The 22,616-nt window shown below is 40.7% G+C and overlaps 1 protein-coding gene across 1 annotated transcript; it reads left to right on the top strand.

The window, feature by feature from the left end:
- The first annotated feature begins 3,843 nt into the window (after positions 1-3,843).
- On the top strand, positions 3,844-8,700 carry LOC104105415 (probable sugar phosphate/phosphate translocator At3g11320). The gene is made up of 4 exons (XM_009613707.4): positions 3,844-4,419; positions 6,227-6,330; positions 6,438-6,657; positions 8,418-8,700. The coding sequence occupies exons 1-4, from the start codon at positions 3,976-3,978 to the stop codon at positions 8,562-8,564; spliced, it is 915 nt and encodes a 304-aa protein (XP_009612002.1). The 5' UTR covers positions 3,844-3,975; the 3' UTR covers positions 8,565-8,700.
- The last annotated feature ends 13,916 nt before the right edge of the window (positions 8,701-22,616 follow it).

Genomic DNA, 22,616 nt, shown 5'->3' on the forward strand with positions numbered 1-22,616 from the left:
TAGAGAGAGATTGTAATAGATTGATATTGATTTTGTAAGAAAAATAAAAGAATGAGGGGGTATTTATAGTTGAAAATAGAGAAAAAGTGTAATTATAAAAAGTTTGGGTTAAAACAAAGTTGGGAGGGGGAGGGGTTTAAATGACTATTTTCTAAATAGCCAACGACTATTTTTTAAAGCCCACGGCTATTTTTTTAAATAACCAAACGACTACTTTTTTATTAAAAAAAATATTACCTTAGGGCCCGTTTGGCCCGCCAAGGGACTGGTCCGGTCCGGTCCCGGTCCCTTGGCGGGCCAAACGGTCCCGGTCCTAACGGTTCAAAAGCAAAAACCGGCCCACGAGACCAGCCCAAGTCCACCTCTGACGGTCCTACCGGTCCCGGCCCACTTGCCACCCTTAGCCTCAACATTCTCCTTATTTAGAACATTCTCCACAGCTTCTTTCTTTATTTGTTTTTGTGTTTCGATCTCACCCGCTTCCAATAGTGCAAACTTGTTACTAGTTTGCACTTGCACGTCACCAAAGGTCCTTCTCCTTCTTTTCTTTATTTTTTTAAGTTTATTTTGTCTTTTATTTTTTTATTTTTTCGGATTTTGTTGTTAATTTTTACACTTTTTTTTTCTTTCTAATAAAATTATGCACTTTTATTCTTTTTTTTGTAGTTATTTTCTTATTTTTTTAAATATTTTTTATTCTTTTTTATTATTTCAATTAGTAACCCCCTCACCTTTTTTTTTTATCTTTAATTTTTTTTTTTCGTTGTATTTATTATTTTTCTTAATTTTATTCTTTCTACTAAAATCTTTCCATCCAAAATATTTTTTCACTTGTTTTTTTTCTTTTTTTATTATATTTTTCATCTTAATTTCTTTCGTTATTTTTCAGTAAAATTCTTTCGCATTATCACTTTCTTTCTCTTTTGTTTTATTTATTTTTTAAATAAATAATCGAATCTTAAAATTTGTGTTGGGATTCTTTTTATACATTCACTAATCGATTATGATTATCGAGAGTGCCATCTTACTATTTTTGATTCTTTTAATTTTTTATTTAATATTGTAGATTTGTTTTGTTGCAATTTTCTAAGAAATTTTAGATTTTTTAAATAAAACATTTATCACTCTTTTTACCTTTTTTGCTCTTTCTAATAAAATCAGTAATCCTAAAATTTTATATACTAAGCTAATCATGTATATCAATGTGTAGTATCCCAAGAATATTAAGAATATAATCACTCAACAACAATTATTCTATACCAAGAATATTGTGGATGCAATTTAACATACCAGTAATATCATGGTATACTAAGTATACTAATGTTTAGTATACCAATTATATTTTAGTATACCAAGAATCTTGGGTATACCATTTAACATACTCTAACAAAATATACCATCATTCAACACTAATTATGGTATACTAGTGTGTATTATACAAAAAATATTGAGAATACCATAATTTAAAACTAATCATGGTATACCAATGTGCAGTATACTAAGAATATTGGGTATATCATTTAACATACTCAAACAAGGTATACCATGATTCAAAATTAATCATGATATACTAATGTATAGTATATCAAGAATTTTGAGAATACCATAATTCACCACTAATCATGGTATACCAATGTTGTAGTATACCATCATTCAACTTTAATCATGGTATACTGGTATACTATGAAGTATACCAGGAATATTATTAATTTCATTAATATACCAGTAATTACAATATACCATTATACTATAATTCAATTATAATTGTGGTATACGATGCAGTATACCAACAAAATTATGAATACAATCTAACATACTAGTAATCACAATACACCATCATTTAATAGTAATCACAGTATATCACGGTTCAATTGTAACCATGTTATACTGGTGTATTATGCAATATACCATCATTTGATAGTAATATGCTTTGTATCCACAACTCATATTTGGTTTTTCATAAATTTGCATGAAACCCACCTGGATCAGTAAATTTTTTCTTTTTCACTTCATCTTCAAATATAATTATAATTTTTATCTTTGACCAAATATTATTCATATAGTCAAATAACTTTTTCTTTAACTATGATTTAACAAAGTACTTTTAAATATTACTGATTTATGAAAAAATGTTGTTAATAAAAGTTTTATGTAACTCTAAAATAGGTAATCTCTCTAAATTTACAGCACGAAGTTAGATTATTAAGTAAAAATTGCATGGGATGCCCTATTTGGTCGCCCCCTTTTAACTTATACCCGTTTTGTTTTTCTGTTTGCATCCGTACCCATTTTTTTGTTAAAAGCATTTTAAAAAGACGTTTTTGCCCTTCAGGACTATTGACAAAACTGTAGACTGCAGGACAATACTTCAGTATGTTTTGGCATGAAATTTTAGCAAATGAACTAAATAACTTACGCATGTTTAGTCTGAAATTTTAGCAAATGAACCAAATAGCTTCAGCATGTATTAGCAAAAACTTATTAAAAAATTACATATTGCAAGACAAAAACTTAAGCATGTTTAATCTGAAATTTTCGCAAATGAACTAAATAACTTCAGCATGTTTAGTCTGAAATCTTAGCAAATGAACTAAATAACTTAAGTATGTTTAGTTTGAAATTTTAGCAAATGAACTAAATAACTTAAGCATGTTTAGTCTGAAATTTTAGCAAATGAACTAAATAGCTTCAGCATGCATTAGCAAAAATTCATTAGAAAATTACATATTGCAAGACAAAAACTTAAGCATGTTTAGTCTGAAGTTTTCGAAAATGAACTAAATAACTTCAGCATGTTTAGTCTGAAATTTTAGCAAATGAACTAAATAACTTAAGCATGTTTAGTATGAAGTTTTAGCAAATGAACTAAATAACTTAAGCATGTTTAGTATGAAGATTTAGCAAATGAACTAAATAACTTAAGCATGTTTAGTCTGAAATTTTAGCAAATGAACTAAATAGCTTAAGCATGTTTAGTATGAAGTTTTAGCAAATGAACTAAATAATTTCAGCATGCATTGGCAAAAACTCATTAGAAAATTACATATTGCAAGACAAAAACTTAAGCATGTTTAGTCAGATATTTTCAAAAATGAACTAAATAATTTCAGCATGTTTAAATTGAAGTTTTAGCAAATGAACTAAATAACTTCAGCATGTTTAGTCTGAAATTTTAGCAAATGAACTAAATAACTTCAGCATGTTTAGACTGAAGTTTTGGATAAAACTCATGACAAAACTGTTGACTGCATGATAAATAACTTCAGCAGGCATTAACATGAAGTTTTAGGTTCAATGTAAAACAACTTCAGCTGCTACTGTAATTGGCTGAAGTTTTACACCATCTCGCATGCTAATAAATAACTCCTGGTACTGTAAAACAACGTCATCTCCAAACGTTAGCATGCTGCTACGTTTATCAGGGCTTGTTTTACAGTATGCTAATGCGAATGAGGTCATCTCCAAAGTAGCATGCTAATGCTAATACTATCAAGGGTGTAATTGTTATATTATTATAGATTTTTTATCAACTGGCTACCAAATTAATAATTTTTAAAAATAAGGTACATATTAAAATATAACATAAATATAGAGTACGATTGCAAATCACTAGTTTGGTACTCCAACTAAACTAGTTTATACTACGCAATACTTCGCCTACGCGTTTCGCTCGCGTTTACCTTTCTCTTTTGTAAATATTTCTTTTGTATTCTCTGCAAATTCTGCGTCCGCCCACCGTGTTCTCAAACTCCACCTTATTTCTCTCTCCTCATTTACCCTATTCCGGTTTTTATTAGCTTCCTACCTCTCTCCGAATATACTTGTCAAAAAACATCTTCTTTTCCCTTTAGTTATTTATTAGGGTCTAGGTAATTGTGTAGGATACATTGATGTCAAAAATTCACCTCTTCTTCATTCTTTTATAGTCTTAGGCTTTATGGTTTAATTTGGTGAATTATTTGGGATCAATTTATAATGAAAACATCCGGCAAATTCTTCACGATAGCGCTGGTAGCAGCATGGTATTCATCAAACATTGGGGTTTTATTACTGAACAAGTATTTGCTAAGCAATTATGGTTTCAAATACCCAATTTTCCTCACAATGTGTCATATGACTACTTGCTCTTTATTCAGCTACATAGCCATTGCTTTGATGAAAATTGTTCCAATGCAGACTATAAGATTTAGGGTTCAGTTTATGAAGATCTCTGCTTTGAGCCTCGTCTTCTGTGGCTCTGTGGTTAGTGGCAATATTTCACTTAGGTACTTGCCTGTTTCATTCAATCAGGCTATTGGTGCTACTACGCCATTTTTTACTGCTGTTTTTGCCTATTTGATGACACTGAGGAGGGAATCCTGGTTGACTTATGCTACTCTCCTTCCTGTTGTCGCCGGCGTTATCATTGCGGCGGGGTATGTATTTTTCTTATGCATATTTCGTATAACTCTTAGCTTGAATTATGTCTAATGAATTGGGTCAGCTTAATTTGTTTTTAATCAATTAGAGTTCATAGCTTTGTTCTAGTGGTAAGAGCACGTGAAGTGTGCGTTAGGCAAACCGTGCGCCACTGGCCTATGGGATTTCTCGATTGGTGGTACAATGCTGTGGGCTAGACATGTTACAACAATTGTTGTGAGCAAGGATCAACTTGACAACCTGTGCTTATGGGCTAGACATGTTACCTATTGGATTAGTCGAGATGCATACTAACTGGTCTAGATACCCAAAAAAACAAGGAATAGTTAAAATTTGTATGATTTCTTTTGCAATGTAGCCCCCCTCCTTCCACCCTTGTTGTTGGGAGGATGTATTAAGAGAGAGGACCGTTGTGTTTGAGCTATGTGAAGATATAAATCATGTCTACGTTACAACCATCAGATAGCCGGCTTTAAGATGAATGAACTTTTTAAAGATAAATGCTTTGAGTATTATTCCTTTCAGATTTAGTTGAATATTTGGGTAAGAACAAATTTTTGTTGTAGATTAGATTTGTCAATTGCAACCCAATATTTAAGCTTGTGTAAGTTGTGTTAAAGGATGCAGTTGTGAAGCTAGGCTATGGAAAGGGCTCACTAATACTCAAGATGATGAAATTGTATTGGCAATTAGTTTTGGTGGTACAATGCTGTGGGCTAGACATGTTACAACAATTGTTGTGAGCAAGGATCAACTTGACAACCTGTGCTTATGGGCTAGACATGTTACCTATTGGATTAGTCAGATGCATACTAACTGGTCTAGATACCCAAAAAAAAAAGGAATAGTTAAAATTTGTATGATTTCTTTTGCAATGTAGCCCCCCTCCTTCCACCCTTGTTGTTGGGAGGATGTATTAAGAGAGAGGACCGTTGTGTTTGAGCTATGTGAAGATATAAATCATGTCTACGTTATAACCATCAGATAGCCGGCTTTAAGATGAATGAACTTTTTAAAGATAAATGCTTTGAGTATTATTCCTTTCAGATTTAGTTGAATATTTGGGTAAGAACAAATTTTTGTTGTAGATTAGATTTGTCAATTGCAACCCAATATTTAAGCTTGTGTAAGTTGTGTTAAAGGATGCAGCTGTGAAGCTAGGCTATGGAAAGGGCTCACTAATACTCAAGATGATGAAATTGTATTGGTAATTAGTTTTGGTGGTACAATGCTGTGGGCTAGACATGTTACAACAATTGTTGTGAGCAAGGATCAACTTGACAACCTGTGCTTATGGGCTAGACATGTTACCTATTGGATTAGTCAGATGCATACTAACTGGTCTAGATACCCAAAAAAAAAAAAGGAATAGTTAAAATTTGTATGATTTCTTTTGCAATGTAGCCCCCCTCCTTCCACCCTTGTTGTTGGGAGGATGTATTAAGAGAGAGGACCGTTGTGTTTGAGCTATGTGAAGATATAAATCATGTCTACGTTATAACCATCAGATAGCCGGCTTTAAGATGAATGAACTTTTTAAAGATAAATGCTTTGAGTATTATTCCTTTCAGATTTAGTTGAATATTTGGGTAAGAACAAATTTTTGTTGTAGATTAGATTTGTCAATTGCAACCCAATATTTAAGCTTGTGTAAGTTGTGTTAAAGGATGCAGCTGTGAAGCTAGGCTATGGAAAGGGCTCACTAATACTCAAGATGATGAAATTGTATTGGCAATTAGTTTTGGTGGTACAATGCTGTGGGAATAAATTCATCTTGCTTCTGATTCATATTTGTATTTCTTTTTAGGGTGAGCCAAGTTTTCACTTATTTGGTTTCATCATGTGTATTGGTGCAACAGCTGCTAGGGCACTCAAATCTGTGCTTCAAGGGATTTTGCTGTCATCGGAAGGGTAACGGTTACATGCATTTAATGTGTTCTATATTTCCGTCAATCTGTTGCCAAATTTTGCACATTTGGACATAGGATAGGATTCTGATATATATTCTGTTTATCAAGGGAGAAGCTGAATTCCATGAACCTTCTACTCTACATGGCTCCTATAGCAGTTGTACTTCTATTACCCGTGACACTAATGATGGAAGAAAATGTAGTTGGTATCACTTTGGCACATGCAAGAGATGATATTACAATCATCTGGTTGTTGCTATTCAATTCAGCCCTTGCATATTTTGTAAACTTGACCAACTTTCTCGTCACTAGTGCTCTGACACTTCAAGTATTCTTTCTTCATTCTCTACTCAAGATACTCACTACATATTTTTATAGTCTTTGATTTTGTCGGAAGAGATGAGTTGTGCTTGTATTGAATTCAGAAATCAGTGGTGTTATCACATAATCCCTATGTTCTTTTATCTATAGTCTGGATATGTTCATGTCTTGATTTTGTAACAAGTCCACAAAGTATGTACAAAATATGAAGATCCTATTTTACTTATTTGAATTTCCTGGCTTTTCCTGCTCTTCATCAAATATATAGCTGTCTTAGTTTGTCATTTGCTTTTCGAGGAAGCACTTTCATTCTTTTCCATTTACTTTTGAGAAAAAGGTTCTGGAAGATGATTTGTCTACATTTAAAAGCTTTTACCCCCCCCCCCCCCCTTGTTTTTGAAATGATTTAGTATGCTTGGAAAGTGTATGGATCTCGCCGTCTTTGGTCTACGTGTAAGAACGAATCGCATAATGTATAGGTTAGGAGTGCGTCACGGGTTCGAGCCCTGCTGTAGAAAAACCTGGTATTTAAGTGGAGAAGGATAGAGCGCAGGCCCATCATCCACTGAGTTTCGAACCTTGTGCCACTGCACCTCGAGATTTCTCAGTTATAAAAAAATTGTATGGATCTCCTACTATGCAGTTGCTGGTGCCTGGTAGTCTCAACTTTTACAGCTATGATGTTTTTCAGATATTTCGTATTGATTCTCATCCATCTGTAATCTACACATTATGGATTGATTCTCTATGTTCTGACTTTTGTTGACTGATCTGGACTCTAGTGCGAGTAGTTCATTTTTTAACTCAATGGATATGTGCAACTGTACGGAATTTTCATGTGTCCTGATCCTCATGGAGACCAATGAATTGTATGAGGCTGTTTAATTGTACTTTGGAGAGTTACACAAATAGCTAAGTAAAAATTGAACCTTGTAAGAAGTACAAGGTTTCACTTGAAGTTTAGGGAGGATTATATACGTAGATGTGCTCAAAGCCATACATAGGAGATTTCTTTTAATTTGAGCAGCTGTTTGATGAACAGAAGAACCAAATAAGACGTGCCCCTCTGGTTAGAACATAGATTCCATACGAAAGAACATGATCCCCTTTGATTAGCACATAGGACAGGTTAAGCAAATAAAGTTTGAATTATTCATCAAATTATGGGTTGAGATATGTTGGAAAGAGCAGCCATAATGTGTGTAAGCATACAGTTTGTAATTATTTTTCCTGTTTAAAAATATAGATATCTTATCGCTTGTTATGAAGAAGTGGCATCAAGGCTTAAACTATTATAGAGTATTATAGTTTTCGTTCCGAATCTGGGTGTCCATGTTGGACTTTGATCTAAGCCAAAAATGGTTATTGGTTAATAGTAATTGGGGAAACATAAGTTATATTGTCGTGTTGCTTGTATTGCCTTTTGTGGTTATGTAGTATGTTGTCTTGGGAAGTAGACATTACTATGGTATAGATGGAAGAGTTGAAAGTTGATTTACAGAGGGTTTAACATTATTGTACAATCACTTACACTTTTGGAGATGGAGAGGTTTTTCATTTATGGTGAGGAGATAGGTTATAGTAACTCCTTGAGTTGTAGTCTACTTATAGTATGTTCCCTCTATTTTTATGTGTTCCTTTTGTTCTTTCATTGGCCTTTTGATGCATATTGCTTTACATTTTTTTTTTTGGGGTGGTTTGAGTGAGGAGAGATGATATCTCTTCTGTTGTTGCTGTTTTCTTTAACAAGCTCTCTTGCCTTTACAGGTCCTGGGAAATGCAAAAGGAGCTGTAGCTGTTGTTGTCTCCATCTTAATATTTAGAAATCCGGTATCAGTAACGGGAATGCTTGGCTATACATTCACAGTTTTTGGGGTCATACTGTATAGTGAAGTAAAGAAACACAGTAAATGAACTATGGACATGGAAATTCCACTGTGACTTGTGATTAGAATTGATTGTTGTTCAAGGGGAGATTCAGCCTTCAAGAGGCAAGTCAGATCATGCTCTTGTTGATGGGATCTTGGATTTTTCCAGGAAACGGGCTTCCATCTGTATCGGACAAGAGCCACAATATATCATATAATAGAAAATCGTAACAAGTAACATGATTTGTCTATCCATTCTCTACCCTACATGAGGTTATAGAGAGAAAGATCTTTATTTTTGCAGGAAATATTGTACAATTAAGACCGCAATATGTTATACTACAGTGTTCTTATTGATTTGTCAGACAAAAGGAACTGAAAGTTACAGATCTGCAAATGACTTGTACAAATCCAGATTTGGTTTAGCTGCATTGAAATTGTTTACCCTAAAATTCGAGTAACAATTAAACTTATTTAGTGATTTTAAGGATACGTGATTTAATCCAATACCAATTGATAAACAAGGAATTGAATAGATAATCTGAATAATAAAATAAATCAAACCATTGTTCTAGCAGTGCTTTCGACCTCGATTCGAGTGGTCTCGAGGTTGGGTAACAAGAACAGTAAAGAACAGAAAATTAACAATGATGAACAGTAATGGATAGTAAGTGAAATAGAGAGCAGCATTTGTGTATATTCTTATCAGTCAAAAAATCTCCCTTACAAATGAATGGGGTCCCTCTTTATATAGTAGAGAAATCCTAAATAAGGTACAATTCTAATAACAGAAACAAAATCCCTTGATTCGATCTGTTCCGGGATTTTCGTCGAGATCTTCGATCGGTTGCTAATATCTCACAATTCCGTTATTATGTTCGATCTCGATCTTCAGTGAGCACTTCGATCTTCATGCTCCATACTCTGCCATTGAGTTCGAGCCTGGTCTATTACGAGCTTACTTTCGAGGCAGCTCTTCGTGCCTACGAAATCGGACATGCCCGATTTCGACCGTATACATCGTCCCCGCATTTCTTGGAATAAAATGATAAGAAACGGTTTGACCCTCGATTTTCTGAAACCTCGATCATGACGTCGTCCTCATGACGTAAGCGACGGATGTGACCGAAACGTCCCGTCGGTTCAGTTCCACAAATCATTAATGCATGTTAGTTAGTGGTCGCCACTAGCGCTACCGAACCATCGCCGTGAGCCTATAAATACCCGCTCCTTCATTGAATCAAACTTTACTTTTGCTCTAATCAAACCTCTAAGTCTTGTCACTCTTTTCGTCTCCTCCTTTTCGTCGTCTGTAGAGCCACCTTCGTTAGCACCGAAACCACCAGCTTTTCATCTTCCTTCGCCCTTCTTTACTTATACCAATGGCAAAAACCTCAAAAACCGTACCGCAGAAGGAGAAAGCTTCTTGCTCCTCTTCCTGGCCGTCCGGCGATAAGGCACCGGTGGAGCCGCTTCCCCACGAGTACGTTCCCGGCCCGTGTACTCTAAAATCAGACTTCCAGGTCGAAAACCCTTCATCGATCCCAGGCCGATGCGAGCATGTGTCGATGTACATGTGCTCGATAATGAAGAGCCACCTCGAGGCCATGAAGAGGGATTGCAACTGGGGTCCCGAGGTCGTGGTGCAAATTCCTGCTCCCGAAGAGAGCATCACCGCTTATGTGGAGGGGTTCCTAAGTGTTTACACGTACCCCTTCACATTGGATCCCCTCGACCCAGTGATTATTGATCTCTGTAAACGATATCAGGTCACCCTCGGCCAAATCCACCCTTCTCTATGGCGCATAGTAATCATGTTGTGCTTCTTTTCTAGCAAGGCCGAGGGGCTGGAGTTTACTTTAAATCACCTCATGCGGTTGTACCGGCCTCGAATCTATCGAGGACTAATCAGGCTCCAACACTGGGCAACGAAGGCCTTATTCTCGAGCATCGACGATGACAAGGATCGGGGTTGGATGAGCCGTTTTATACGGGTGAGGACCCGCGACATTATCCCGGAGGAGAAGATGCCGTTCCCTAAGGAGTGGAACTTCAACCGTAAGTGATCTTTTAAACTTTGTTCTTCGTACCTTCTTCGACTTCGCCTAATATCCCCTTTCGACATGCAACTATTCCTTAGATGCCTCAAGCGGTGCCTGACCTCGAAGATTGGGTTCGAAAGTTAGCCTTATCTTCCACTTATGCCGAACGCGCATGGCGTGATTTGGCAAGGGGCAGATGGGAGGCCAAGAACCACGGTAAGGATCTCATTTTTCATGTTCTGAAAGACTTTTTGTACTTCATTCATCACTAATTTTCTTTCATGCAGGCCTGACCAAGTATGCCATTTTGAGGCCCTCGAGTGGCGAGGAAGAAACCAAGTCCCCGATTCCGAAGCCGGGGAAAGACAAGAAGCGAAAGAGTGCCTCGCAGTCCGAGGACCCCTAGCTCAAACCTCGAAGGGTGAGGAGGAAAGTAATCGCTCTCATGATGGACTCGGTCCAAAAACTGAGAGACGAAGAAGAGGAAGAAAAGGAAAATTCCTCGGCACTGACGGTCCGACCCAGGAAAGCCGTCGAGGTCACCAAACCTTCTGAGTCGACGACGGCTGCTAAAATCAAGCCTCGTGTCGAGGAGGCTTCCAAAAAGAAATCGGGTGAGGATCCCGAACTATCAGAGGTCGAGATTGTTTCTCGGCCATCTGCAACTACATCGGGCGGGGCCGGTTCTGAGACCCCGAAGATCCATCAGAGCATCCCGAGCGACTTGCTCGGGACCATGACAGCAGGTCACTTGCCTTCTCTTCCGACTTTTTCTGAGGAGGCACTAAGGGAGGCTCGAGAGTTGAAGACCCCTGATATAGGCGGAGGCTCTAGTGTAGGGGATCCCTTTCGGGATTTCTTTACTGGAGTCGATGATGCCTCTGATATCAGTGATGCTTCTATTCTTTTAGAAGAGGCCTAACGTCTCTTATCTCGGGTAAGAATCAATTACTGCACTTCTTTCCTTTACTATTTTTTCTCTAAATCTGACTTGTGTTTTCCTTTTTCTTTTTCTATTTGTGTACAGGCCTTCGACAAGTTTCGAGCTGACCATAGCCAGTATGAAATCGAGCTCCAAAAGGTCTCGGAGGAGAGGAACGCTCTTAAGCATCTTTGTGGCCAAAAGGACGAAACTATAAAGGACCTTCAAGCGGATTTGGCCAAGGCTCGTGAGGAAGAGGCCGAGCTAGATAAGCAGGTAACCATCCGAACTCGACCCAACTGCGGAGGCTAATACTTCACTATCTCAGCTGCAACAAAAGGTCAAAAGGATCGAGCTACTTCGGGGAGAAGTCGATCAGGTCAAGGCTGATTGTGATCGGTGGAAGGAGAATATGGACCGCCTGGCTGCGGAAAAAAGAACTACCTTGACCAAACTGTCATCGGCCGAGGTTCAACTTCGGGGCATCAAAGAGAAAAGTTCGGTCCAAGCCAAGAGGATCGAGGAGCTTAAAACCGGGCTTGCTGAGGCCAAGGTGGAGATCGAGAAGACCAAGGTCATGGCGGACAAGTCCATTGCCATGTACCGGGCCGATGCCGAGGCTGCTCAAATGTAGCTAAGGGAGGCTTCTGATCGAGAGCGATGGATCATTGACTCGGCAAAGTTTCAATCCCGGAGGAAAACCCTCAAGGAAATCCATGCTCGAGGTTTTGACCTCTCTGAGGAGATAGCCCGAGCCAAGGTGCTTGAAGCTGAAGCCAGGCAGCTTGTCTCCTTCGATGACGAAGACGATGATGAAGAAGGCAGTCGAGGCGGATCCGATGAGGGGCCTGAAGGAGAAGTTGCTCCCGGAGAAGAGGTCGAAACCATCCGTAGTTAGGACTTAGTTTCTCTTTTTATAAGACCTTGATCGGTCTCTTGTACATAACCTTTTTTATTTATATAATAGAAAAACTTCTTTTGAATGTCTTCTTAGTTTATGTTCAAACATGTTTTATGCTTTTGCCTTGTGAAAATTTTATTGTTGCAGCCTCTGTAATCGAGTGAACACTAGCTCGAACTTAAAACAAACCCTTAAGGTTTTTAGACACGCAAGTGCGAGTCCCCGAGCTCAATAATATGTTCGAGATTTTGGATGGCTTGATCGATGCCATGACTGCACTGTTTTTATAACTAAGTTCGAGTAAGTTTTGAACTTAGAATAGAACAAACCCTTAGGTTTTTTTATCAAATAATGGGTAATTTTCGAACTTACAGTAACATATCCCTTAAGGTTTTATGGCGGATCTTTGAGCTAAATTCACGTCAGCTTTATTTGAACTCGGAATAGTGGAACCCTTAGGTCCGAGTTGAGTGAGAACAAGGTCTCGAACTCTAAATGTATTAGCCCTTAGGTCCTTTTAGGTTGGGCCCATATGGCCTCTAAAAGATGGCTATTATTTCCCCCTTTCGGCTTAAAAGACTTAGTAAAAATTTCTTTATGCCTTAGCATGTATTTTTTACCCATTGGGTTTTTTGAAGGTCCGATGTCGGTTGAAACCTTTTTGCTTTGTGTGCCTTAGCACGTTTGTGTTAAGATAATTTGATACCTCTTAAGGTTTTTCGAGGGCTGTTTTTATCGAAGCCCTTTTGATTAGTTGCCGAGGGTAGCCTTTTAACCGTTTTTTCAAAGAATTTGAAGGCCTATCGTTATTGCGGAATTCGGACGTCTCCGAGCCGCGTTATTTAGGGCGTAGCCTTTAGTTTGGCCGTAGCCTTCGGGTATGTATTTTGGCCGTAGCCTTTAGTTTGGTCGTAGCCTTCGGGTATGCCTCTTGGACTTATTTCCCAATAACATTTCGAATTTGTTTGAAATGTCAGTCCCCGAGAACGGTGGCCTTGGCCTATAGATCGAGGGGTGCCTCTTTGAGCTCTTATGAATTTGAGTTTAGATAAGTCGAATATGCCTATCATCGATGGCAGTCCCCGAGTGTATATTTGCACTTTGGCTCTTGAGCCGTTTCTCACAATATCATAAGCATGAGGTTTGTATAGTAGAGAATTTTCTCCGAGACACAAAATGTTTAATGAAGAGAGAATGCTTCTTTGAATAATTTATACATGCGCACATGTTTTGCCATCGGGGCTCGATTAATCTATATGGACACAGTTTACTTGACCGTTTGGCCCATTACAAAGCTTCCCTATCGAGGCCCTTTGATATGAAATACTATTCTCGAGAATATAACATCTGAGGGTAATGCCCTCCAGTATTCGAGATTGATTGCAAAGAAGCCTTGGATACTATTGAATTGTCCTCAGGTAACACATAATTGTTGCCTCGCCGGAAAAACCCAGTTGGGATAAAAATCGATCTAAGGGAAAAAGAGTGCAACGCGTACTTTAAAACCTGAGGTCTCGATGCCTTTGGTCGGACTCCTGCAATGAGTTAGCATCGAATATATATAAACGAATGAAAGGAGAAAGTCATACCTTAACAGTAATATCATTTGAGAAGTGATATGTTCCAGTTGTTTGGCAGTGGTTCGCCGTCCATCGTTCCGAGTTTATAAGACCCTTTTCCGACTATATCGAGGACTTAATAGGGTCCTTCCCAATTCGGGCCGAGCTTTCCTTCATTAGGATCTCGAGTGTTGATGGTGACCTACCTTAAGACTAAGTCCCTGACCTTGAAGTGGCGAAGGTTGGTTCTTCTATTGTAGTACCTTTCGATTCGTTGCTTTTGTGCAGCCATTCGAACGAGTGCCGCTTCTCGTTTTTCATCTAATAATTTGAGGCTAGTATTCTTAGCCTCGTGGTTCGATTCTTCCGATGCATGTCGAAACCTTGCGCTAGGTTCTCCGACTTTGACTGGAATTAAGGCTTCGGAGCCATACACTAAGGAAAATGGAGTTGCCCCTGTACTGGACTTCGATGTTGTCCGATATGCCCAAAGGACTTCGGGCATAATTTCTCTCCATTTCCCTTTAGCTTCGTTCAACCTTTTCTTCAGGTTTTGGATGATAGTCTTGTTCGTCGAATTCGGCCTGTCCGTTCCCACTAGGGTGATACGGTGTTGACAATATCCTTTTTATTTTATGGTCTTCGAGAAATTTCGTCACTTTACTGTCGATAAATTGTTTACCATTGTCGCATACTATTTTTGCGAGTATGCCAGATCGACACACGATGTGATCCCAGATGAAGTCTATAACCTCTTTTTCTCTCACTTTCTCGAACGCCTTTGCTTTAACCCATTTAGAGAAATAGTCAGTCATAAATAAAATGAACTTAGCTTTACCTAGGGCCGATGGAAGAGGGCCGATGATATCCATCCCCCATTTCATGAATGGCCATGAGGATAGGACTGAATGAAGTTGTTCTCCGGGCTGATGGATCATCGGTGCAAACCTTTGACATTTATCACATTTTCGAACAAACTCCTTAGTATCTTTTTCCATGCTATCCCAGTAGTATTCTGCTCTAATGATTTTGTGAATCAGTGATTCAGCGCCGGAGTGGTTCCCATAAGTGCCTTCATGGACCTCTCGTAAAACATAATCGGTGCCTCCTGGTCCTAAGCACACTGCCAATGGTCCATCGAATGTTCTTATGTATAATGTTCCATCTTCAGCCAATGTGAATCGAGCAGCTTTGGTTCGTAGGGTCCTTGACTCTTTAGGGTCCGATGGGAGCTTTCCATTCTTCAGGTATTCAATATATTTATTCCTCCAATCCCAGGTTAAGCATGTAGAGTTTATCTCGGCATGACCTTCCTCGATCACAGATCTCGAGAGTTGAACGACAGTCCCCGAGCTGATCTCATCTTCCTCGACCGATGACCCCAAGTTTGCAAGTGCACCGGCCTCACTGTTTTGTTCTCGAGGTACATGCTGTAAAGTCCATTCCTTGAAACGATGCAAAGTTACCTGCAACTTGTCCAAATACCTTTTCATTCTATCCTCTCGAACTTCGAAGGTTTTGTTTACATGGTTCACCACCAGTAAAGAGTCACACTTGGATTCAATGACTTCTGCCCCTAAGCTTTTAGCTAGCTCGAGACCTGCAATCATGGCCTCGTACTCAGCCTCTTTGTTAGTCAACCTAGAAGTTTTGATAGATTGCCTAATAGTGCTACCCGTGGGCGGCTTCAATACGATGCCTAGCCCGTACCCCTTCACATTTGAAGCACCATCTGTGAAAAGGGTCCATATCCCCGATGATGTACCCGATTTGAGTTCCTTCTCAACTTTGGGTACGGGGGTTGGTACGCAACCCCCGTACCTTGTTTATCTTTGATGCTCGACCTTTCCGAGGTTGATAGTGTCGATATCGGTGTTACTTCATCGATTGTAAATATTTCCTTTGCATTCCTTGCTCTTCTCGAACTAGGACACCACTTACCGCAATTTCCGATACTGCCAAGTACAAGTAAAGTTTCTCATCTGCCTTTGGAGTGTGAAGCAGTGGTGGCCTCGATAGGTATCGCTTCAACTCTTCCAGTGCCTGTTGGCATTTCGGGGTCCAGGCGAAATCGTTCTTCTTTTTGAGTAAAGAGAAAAATATGTGACTTCGATCTGATGACCTCGAAATGAATCGACCTAAGGAAGCTATTTGTCTAGTTAGCCTCTGTACGGCTTTTACACTATCCACGACGGTGATGTCTTCGATGGTCTTGATTTTATCGGGGTTGATCTCGATCCCCCGATTTAATACCATGAAGCCAAGGAACTTGCCCGAACCAACCCCGAAAGCACAATTCTCGGGGTTGAGCTTCATGTTGTATTTCCTTAAAATCTCGAACGTTTCCTGCAAATGAGCCAAATGGTCCTCTGCGCACAGGGACTTAACTAGCATGTCATCAATATAAACCTCCATTGATTTACCTATTTGTTCTTCGAACATTTTATTGACTAGGGGTTAGTAAGTAGCTCATGCATTTTTTAGCCCGAAGGGCATTACATTATAACAATATGTTCCATACTTGGTGATAAATGAAGTCTTTTCTTGGTCTTCCGGGTTCATTTGAATTTGATTGTACCCGGAATAGGCATCGAGTAAAGTAAGGATCTCGTGGCCGGCCGTGGCATCGATCATGCGATCGATGTTAGGAAGTGGAAAAGAATCTTTGGGGCACGCCTTGTTTAAATCCTTATAAGCTACACACATTCTAAGTTTATCCCCTTTTTAAGGTCTACAATTACATTGGCTAACCATTCGGGATATTTCACCTCTCGAATGGATCCTATTTTGAGAAGTTTAGTTACCTCGTCCTTTATGAATGCGTGCTTTACTTCGGACTGGGGTCTTCTCTTTTGCTTCACCGGTTTGAATATAGGGTCCAGGCTTAGCTGATGTGTCGTTACCTCCGGTGGAATCCATGTCATGCCTAAATGGGACCAAGCAAAACAATCTATGTTATTAACAAGAAATTGAATAAAAATTTTCCTGAGTTCGGGGGTTAATCCCGTTCCCAGGTATACCATTTGCTCGGGCAGGTACTCGATCAATATAACCTGTTCCAGCTCTTCGACCGTTGATTTGGTGGCGTCAGTAACTTCGGGAACAACAAAAGTTCGAGGGGTCAGAAAATCCTCTTCTTCTTCTATCTCCCGCTTCCCCGATTCGGTCGAGGCTGGTGGCTATGATTGCTATTTGACTTCCTGTTTATCTTTGATGCTCGACCTTTACGAGGTTGATAGTGTCGATATCGGTGTTACTTCATCGACTGTAAATATTTCCTTTGCAGCATACTGCTCCCCGTATACTATTTTTACACCGTCTGATGTCGGAAATTTTATCATTTGGTGGAGAGTCGAAGGGACTGGTCTCATATTGTGGATCCAAAGCCTTCCGAGTAGGGCATTGTACCTCATGTCGTCCTCGATCACGTGGAACTTAGTATCTTGAATGGTTCCAGCCACGCTCACCGGTAGAATAATCTCTTATTTAGTTGTTTCACTAGCCATATTGAAGCCGTTTAGGACCCGAGCTGCGGGCACGATTTCATTTTGTAGGCCGAGCTGCTCCACGACCCTCGATCGGATGATATTCGTTGAGCTACCAGGATCCACTAAAACACGCTTAACTTGAACTTTATTTAATAATATAGAAATTACCAGAGCATCGTTGCGGGGCTGAGAAACGCCTTCTGCTTCTTCATCATTGAATGATAAAGTACTTTCGGGGACATAATCTCGAGTTCGTTTTTCCTTAGTAATTGATACCTTAGTGCGTTTGAATATGGGCCCCTGTGGAATGTCGACCCCACCGACGATCATATGAATGACATGTTAGGGTTCCTCCTATTCATTTTCATGTTGGCATCTCTTTCTCTGAAATGATTCTTGGCTCGATTGCTGAGGAACTCTCGAAGGTGGATCTCATTGAATAGATGGGCTACCTCCTCCCTTAATTGCCTACAATCCTCGGTTTTGTGACCATGCGTGCCATGATACTTGCATATCAAATTTGGGTTTCTTTGAGAAGGATCAGTTTGTATGGGTGTGGGCCACCTAGTATCTTTGATCCTTCCAATTGCCGATACAATGCCTGATGCATCAATGCTAAAGTTATATTTCAATAACCGAGGTGCTTCTGTGGGATCAACGTACTTGTCAAAACCACTCTTGCTCATATGTCCCCGAGAATTCTGTCCTCGATCACTTCTCCGATCGTTCTGGGCGGAATTGCATCCTGAACCATTATCCTTATTGTTCCTTCGATCTGTGGTATATGGTTGATATCGGTCTCTGTTCGACCTTGGCTCCCTGTCGATGTCCCTCCGGTTTTTAACTGCCGACCTGTTTGGGTGTGCTGAACTGGAAGTGGCTCCCAATTGATCGTCCTCGACCCTGATCTTCGATTGGTATCGATTGTGCACATCTGCCCAAGTTACAGATGGATATTCGATCAAATTTTGTTTCAACTGACGTGATGCTATCTAACTCCGCTCGTTCAACCCTTGGGTGAAAGCTTGAACGGCCCAATCGTCTATGACCGGTGGCAACTCCATGCGTTCCATTTGAAATCGGGACACGAACTCCCTCAGCATTTCATTATCCCTTTGTCTTACCTTGAAAAGGTCCGATTTCCTCGTTGCGACCTTTATGGCCCCGACATGTGCCTTTACAAAAGAATCTGCTAACATGGTAAATGAGTCGATGGAATTTGGTGGCAGGTTGTGATACCAAATCACTGATCCCTTCGAAAGGGTCTCTTAGAATATTTTCAACAACACAGATTCGATTTCACCATCCTCTAAATTGTTACCCTTGATGGCGCATGTATATGAAGTAACATGCTCGTTGGGATCGGTGGTACCATTATATTTGGGTATGTTTGGCATACGAAACTTCTTTGGAATAGGCTTCGGAGCCACACTTGGAGGAAAGGGCTTTTGTACAAACTTCTTTGAATCCATCCCTTTCAAGATTGACGGTGCCCCCAGTATCTGATCAACTCGAGAGTTGTATGTCTCCACTTTTTTATTGTTGGCTTCGATTCTCTTCTCCCCTGATTCAATTCTTTTGGTAAGCTCCTCGAGCATTTTAATTATCGCAGGATCAGTCCTTGATTCGTTACCATTCGTCCTCTCCGGTACTGGCTCGATACGGCGAGTAATTTCCGGCTCGACCCTATTCGGAGCTCCATGTTGATTTTGTAACTGAACAATAGGGGCTTGCTGAGCCTGAAACATCTCAAATATTACTTGGAGTTTGACTCCCTCGTCTCTTCTGCCCTGTGTTCCTTGGCCACTAGATCAGCCTTCTTTGCATACACTCCTATTGAGATCTGTGCCTAGGTCCGCATTTAGAGCAACGTGCGAACTGACATCGACGAGGTTGGCAACTGGTACTCCCCCATGATTAGCCTGTGGCACTTCGATTCTTGGAGAAATCACATTTTCGTTTTCACCATGGAATCCAAGGCCATTGTTACCGTGTGTGGATGCGTTTTGTGAGTTTGACATGTTTTAACCTGAAAGCAAAGATACTTGACAAGAACAAGCGTAAAATAGTGTGTTTCACCAGAATCAGTACTGAAAAATCACTATTATCCTTAGCCCCACGGTGGGCGCCAAACTGTTTACCCTAAAATTCGAGTAACAATTAAACTTATTTAGTGGTTTTAAAGATACGTGATTTAATCCAATACCAATTGATAAACAAGGAATTGAATAGATAATCTGAATAGTAAAATAAATCAAACCAGTGTTCTAGCAGTGCTTTCGACCTCGATTCGAGATGGTCTCGAGGTTGGGTAACAAGAACAGTAAAGAACAAAAAATAAACAATGATGAACAATAATGGATAGTAAGTGAAATAGAGAGCAGCGTTTGTGTATATTCTTATCAGTCAAAAAATCTCCCTTACTAAATGAATGGGGTCCCTCTTTATATAGTAGAGGAATCCTAAATAAGGTACAATTCTAATAACGGAAACAAATCCCATGATTTGTGTCAATAACCGCTTGATTTGATCTGTTCCAGGATTTCCGCCAAGATCTTCAGTCGGTTGCTAATATCTCGCCATTCCGTTATTATGCCCGGTCTTGATCTTCAGTGAGCACTTTGATCTTCATGCTCCATACTCTGCCATTGAGCTCGATCCTGGTCTATTACGAGCTTACTGTCATGGGCGGATTTCCAACCCTGCCCCATGACCCCTTGGACGCGCCCCGTGGCGTCCTGGCCAGCCTCCTAACGCCCGTCGCCACGGTCGGCCCCGTGGTCTCGGTAGCTCCAAGTGACAAGCGCGCATGTGCCTCTGTCGCCCCACCGATAGACATCGCCAGCGCCCAGCCACAGGCAGATGCCAACAGCGCCGCGCGCGTAGACAATGCCGCGCGCACAGACCTTGATGCTAAAGACAAAGTTGCTGCCAACGGACTTGTTGCTGCTTTGTAGAAGACTAAGTCCTTTTCATTGTAAATATAGAGTAGTTTTGTTGCATTTTCTTTAAGTGTGATTTTCCAGCTTTCATAGATCTAGACATGTAACTTTGGTTTATTTTTTTAAGCATTATTAAGGGGGATCAAGCAATCAAAACTTTCAAGCAAGCAAACAATTCTCTGTACTGGTGTCTCTCCTCCCCGACACCGTCTTGTTTTCTGTAATAGCTTTCATTCAATGCAATCAAGCTTTCTTTCATTCTCAATTCTCTTTTCTGCTCTCTTTCAATTGCTCATGATATTGGTTTTCCCGTACGGCACTGACAATCTAGTCTAGCGTACCGAGGGGACCTCAGTTGGCGGACAAAAACCGTACTGACATCGGTTGCTTAGCCTTACGTCGCCCTTCCAAGGAACTTCAGGAAGGCGCCGCGTAACAGTTGGTATCAAAGCCTAGGCTCGACATCGGACGAGGGATTACATTGCAATTACCACCATTTCTGACCATGGTGAATTATGGGGATCGCATCGCGACCCTTGAGGGAATGGTTGACGCATTACGGCCCATCGTGGAAATGGTGCCCGATCTAAAGACCAGCCTAGTGCAAAGGTTGGACGACCTAGACCGCAGACTCATCCAGGCCGAAGTTGACATAGAAAACATCAGTCGCGACTCTGAAGGAGACCGGCAAACAACAGCCACAGAGGCAGCTAAAATGTTTGGTAAATTTGAGGTCCTCCAGCAGGAGCGTGCTGAGGATTTAGCCAACAGGGAACAAGAGGCAGACAGAGTGACTGCCATGCAACAAATTATAGACAACTTGACAGGCCAGCTCAATGTTGTCAATGCTGCTTTACAAGGCCTACTTCGAGGAGGCGGAAACCAATTTGGGGGTGGTGTGAACCTCGCCCCTATGGCACAAAAGCTGAAAATTCCTGAGCCAAAGCCATACAGTGGAGCTCGGAATGCCAAAGAAGTGGAAAATTTCATTTTCGACATCGAGCAATACTTCGATGCCGTGGGAGGCCTAGAAAAAGCTAAGAAGGTAGCAACTGCTGCCATGTATCTTCAGGGTGATGCCAAACTCTGGTGGCGGGTGAAGTACAAAGCCATCAAGGCTGGTGAAGATGCCCTCGAGACATGGGCGGAACTGAAGGCAGCCATACGCCTACAGTTCTTCCCCGAAAATGTTGAGTACAATGCCAGGAGAAAGTTGCGGGAGCTCCGCCAGACCAAATCAGTGCGAGATTACGTGCGGGAATTCTCCGCGCTCATGCTGAACATCCGTGACATGGGGGACAAAGACAAACTCTTCACCTTCCTGGAAGGGTTGAAACCTTATGCCCGGATGGAGTTGCAGAGACAAAGGGTAGACACGTTGCCTAAGGCAATCCAAGCAGCAGAGTGCCTTGGGGATTACCAAGTGGAAGCCCGGAAGGATAGGCCTCAACAGCCTGTCCGAGGAGGATACAAAGGGGGCCAACCAAACACTAGTGGCCCTAGCAGAAGTGGAGGAGACCGGAGTGCACCCAAATCTAAGGCTCCCTCTTCCGGCAGTACTAGTGCTGCATCTAACAACAATGATCGAGGGAGGAAGCCCTCCTCAGGATGTCATCATTGCGGCGGACCACATTGGAATAATGAATGCCCACATGCACAAATGAACTCCCATCAAGCTTTTGAGGATGGGACGGATGACGACGCCGATGATGCGGACCAGACCGAGCCAGTAGGTGCATTCAATGCAATTGTTGGCTCCATTTCTGAGCCCTTAGCGGGAACCAGTGCCGGTATCCGCAAGAAGAAGGACCCATGTCCAATTGCCAGGAAAGGAAATAAGAAGGCGAATTTGAGGACTCTTCCTCATCAAGAGAGGACCTTAATGTTCGTTGACATGAAGGTAAATGGCAAGCCCATTCGGGCAATGATAGACACGGGTGCCACCCACAACTACTTAGCCTTGACTCAGGTGGAGCGTCTTGGACTAGTTGTAGGAAAGGGCAAAGGTCGTGTGAAGGCTATCAACTCACCACCTCAACCAGTGGGTGGAATAGCCAAAGAAGTACTAGTGAAGATTGGCCCTTATGAAGGAAAGTTCAACCTGCGTGTAGTGATCATAGATGACTTTGAGTTAATAGTGGGGTTGGAATTCCTGAGACAGACCAATACCATGCCCGCACCGTATGCAGACATGCTACTGATGATGGGAGCAAATGGGGCCAAGCCCTGCCTTATTCCGTGCAT

This window comes from Nicotiana tomentosiformis, chromosome 5 (assembly GCF_000390325.3).
Source record: "Nicotiana tomentosiformis chromosome 5, ASM39032v3, whole genome shotgun sequence".
NCBI lineage: Eukaryota > Viridiplantae > Streptophyta > Magnoliopsida > Solanales > Solanaceae > Nicotiana > Nicotiana tomentosiformis.

Bases quoted from the DNA above. Each gene is read 5' to 3' on its own strand.
- LOC104105415 (XM_009613707.4), top strand. From the start codon at position 3,976: ATGAAAACATCCGGCAAATTCTTCACGATAGCGCTGGTAGCAGCATGG. The intron at 4,420-6,226 runs GTATTTTTCTTA...ATTTCTTTTTAG, and splicing joins TTATCATTGCGGCGGGGTAT to GGTGAGCCAAGTTTTCACTT. The intron at 6,658-8,417 runs GTATTCTTTCTT...TTGCCTTTACAG, and splicing joins CTAGTGCTCTGACACTTCAA to GTCCTGGGAAATGCAAAAGG.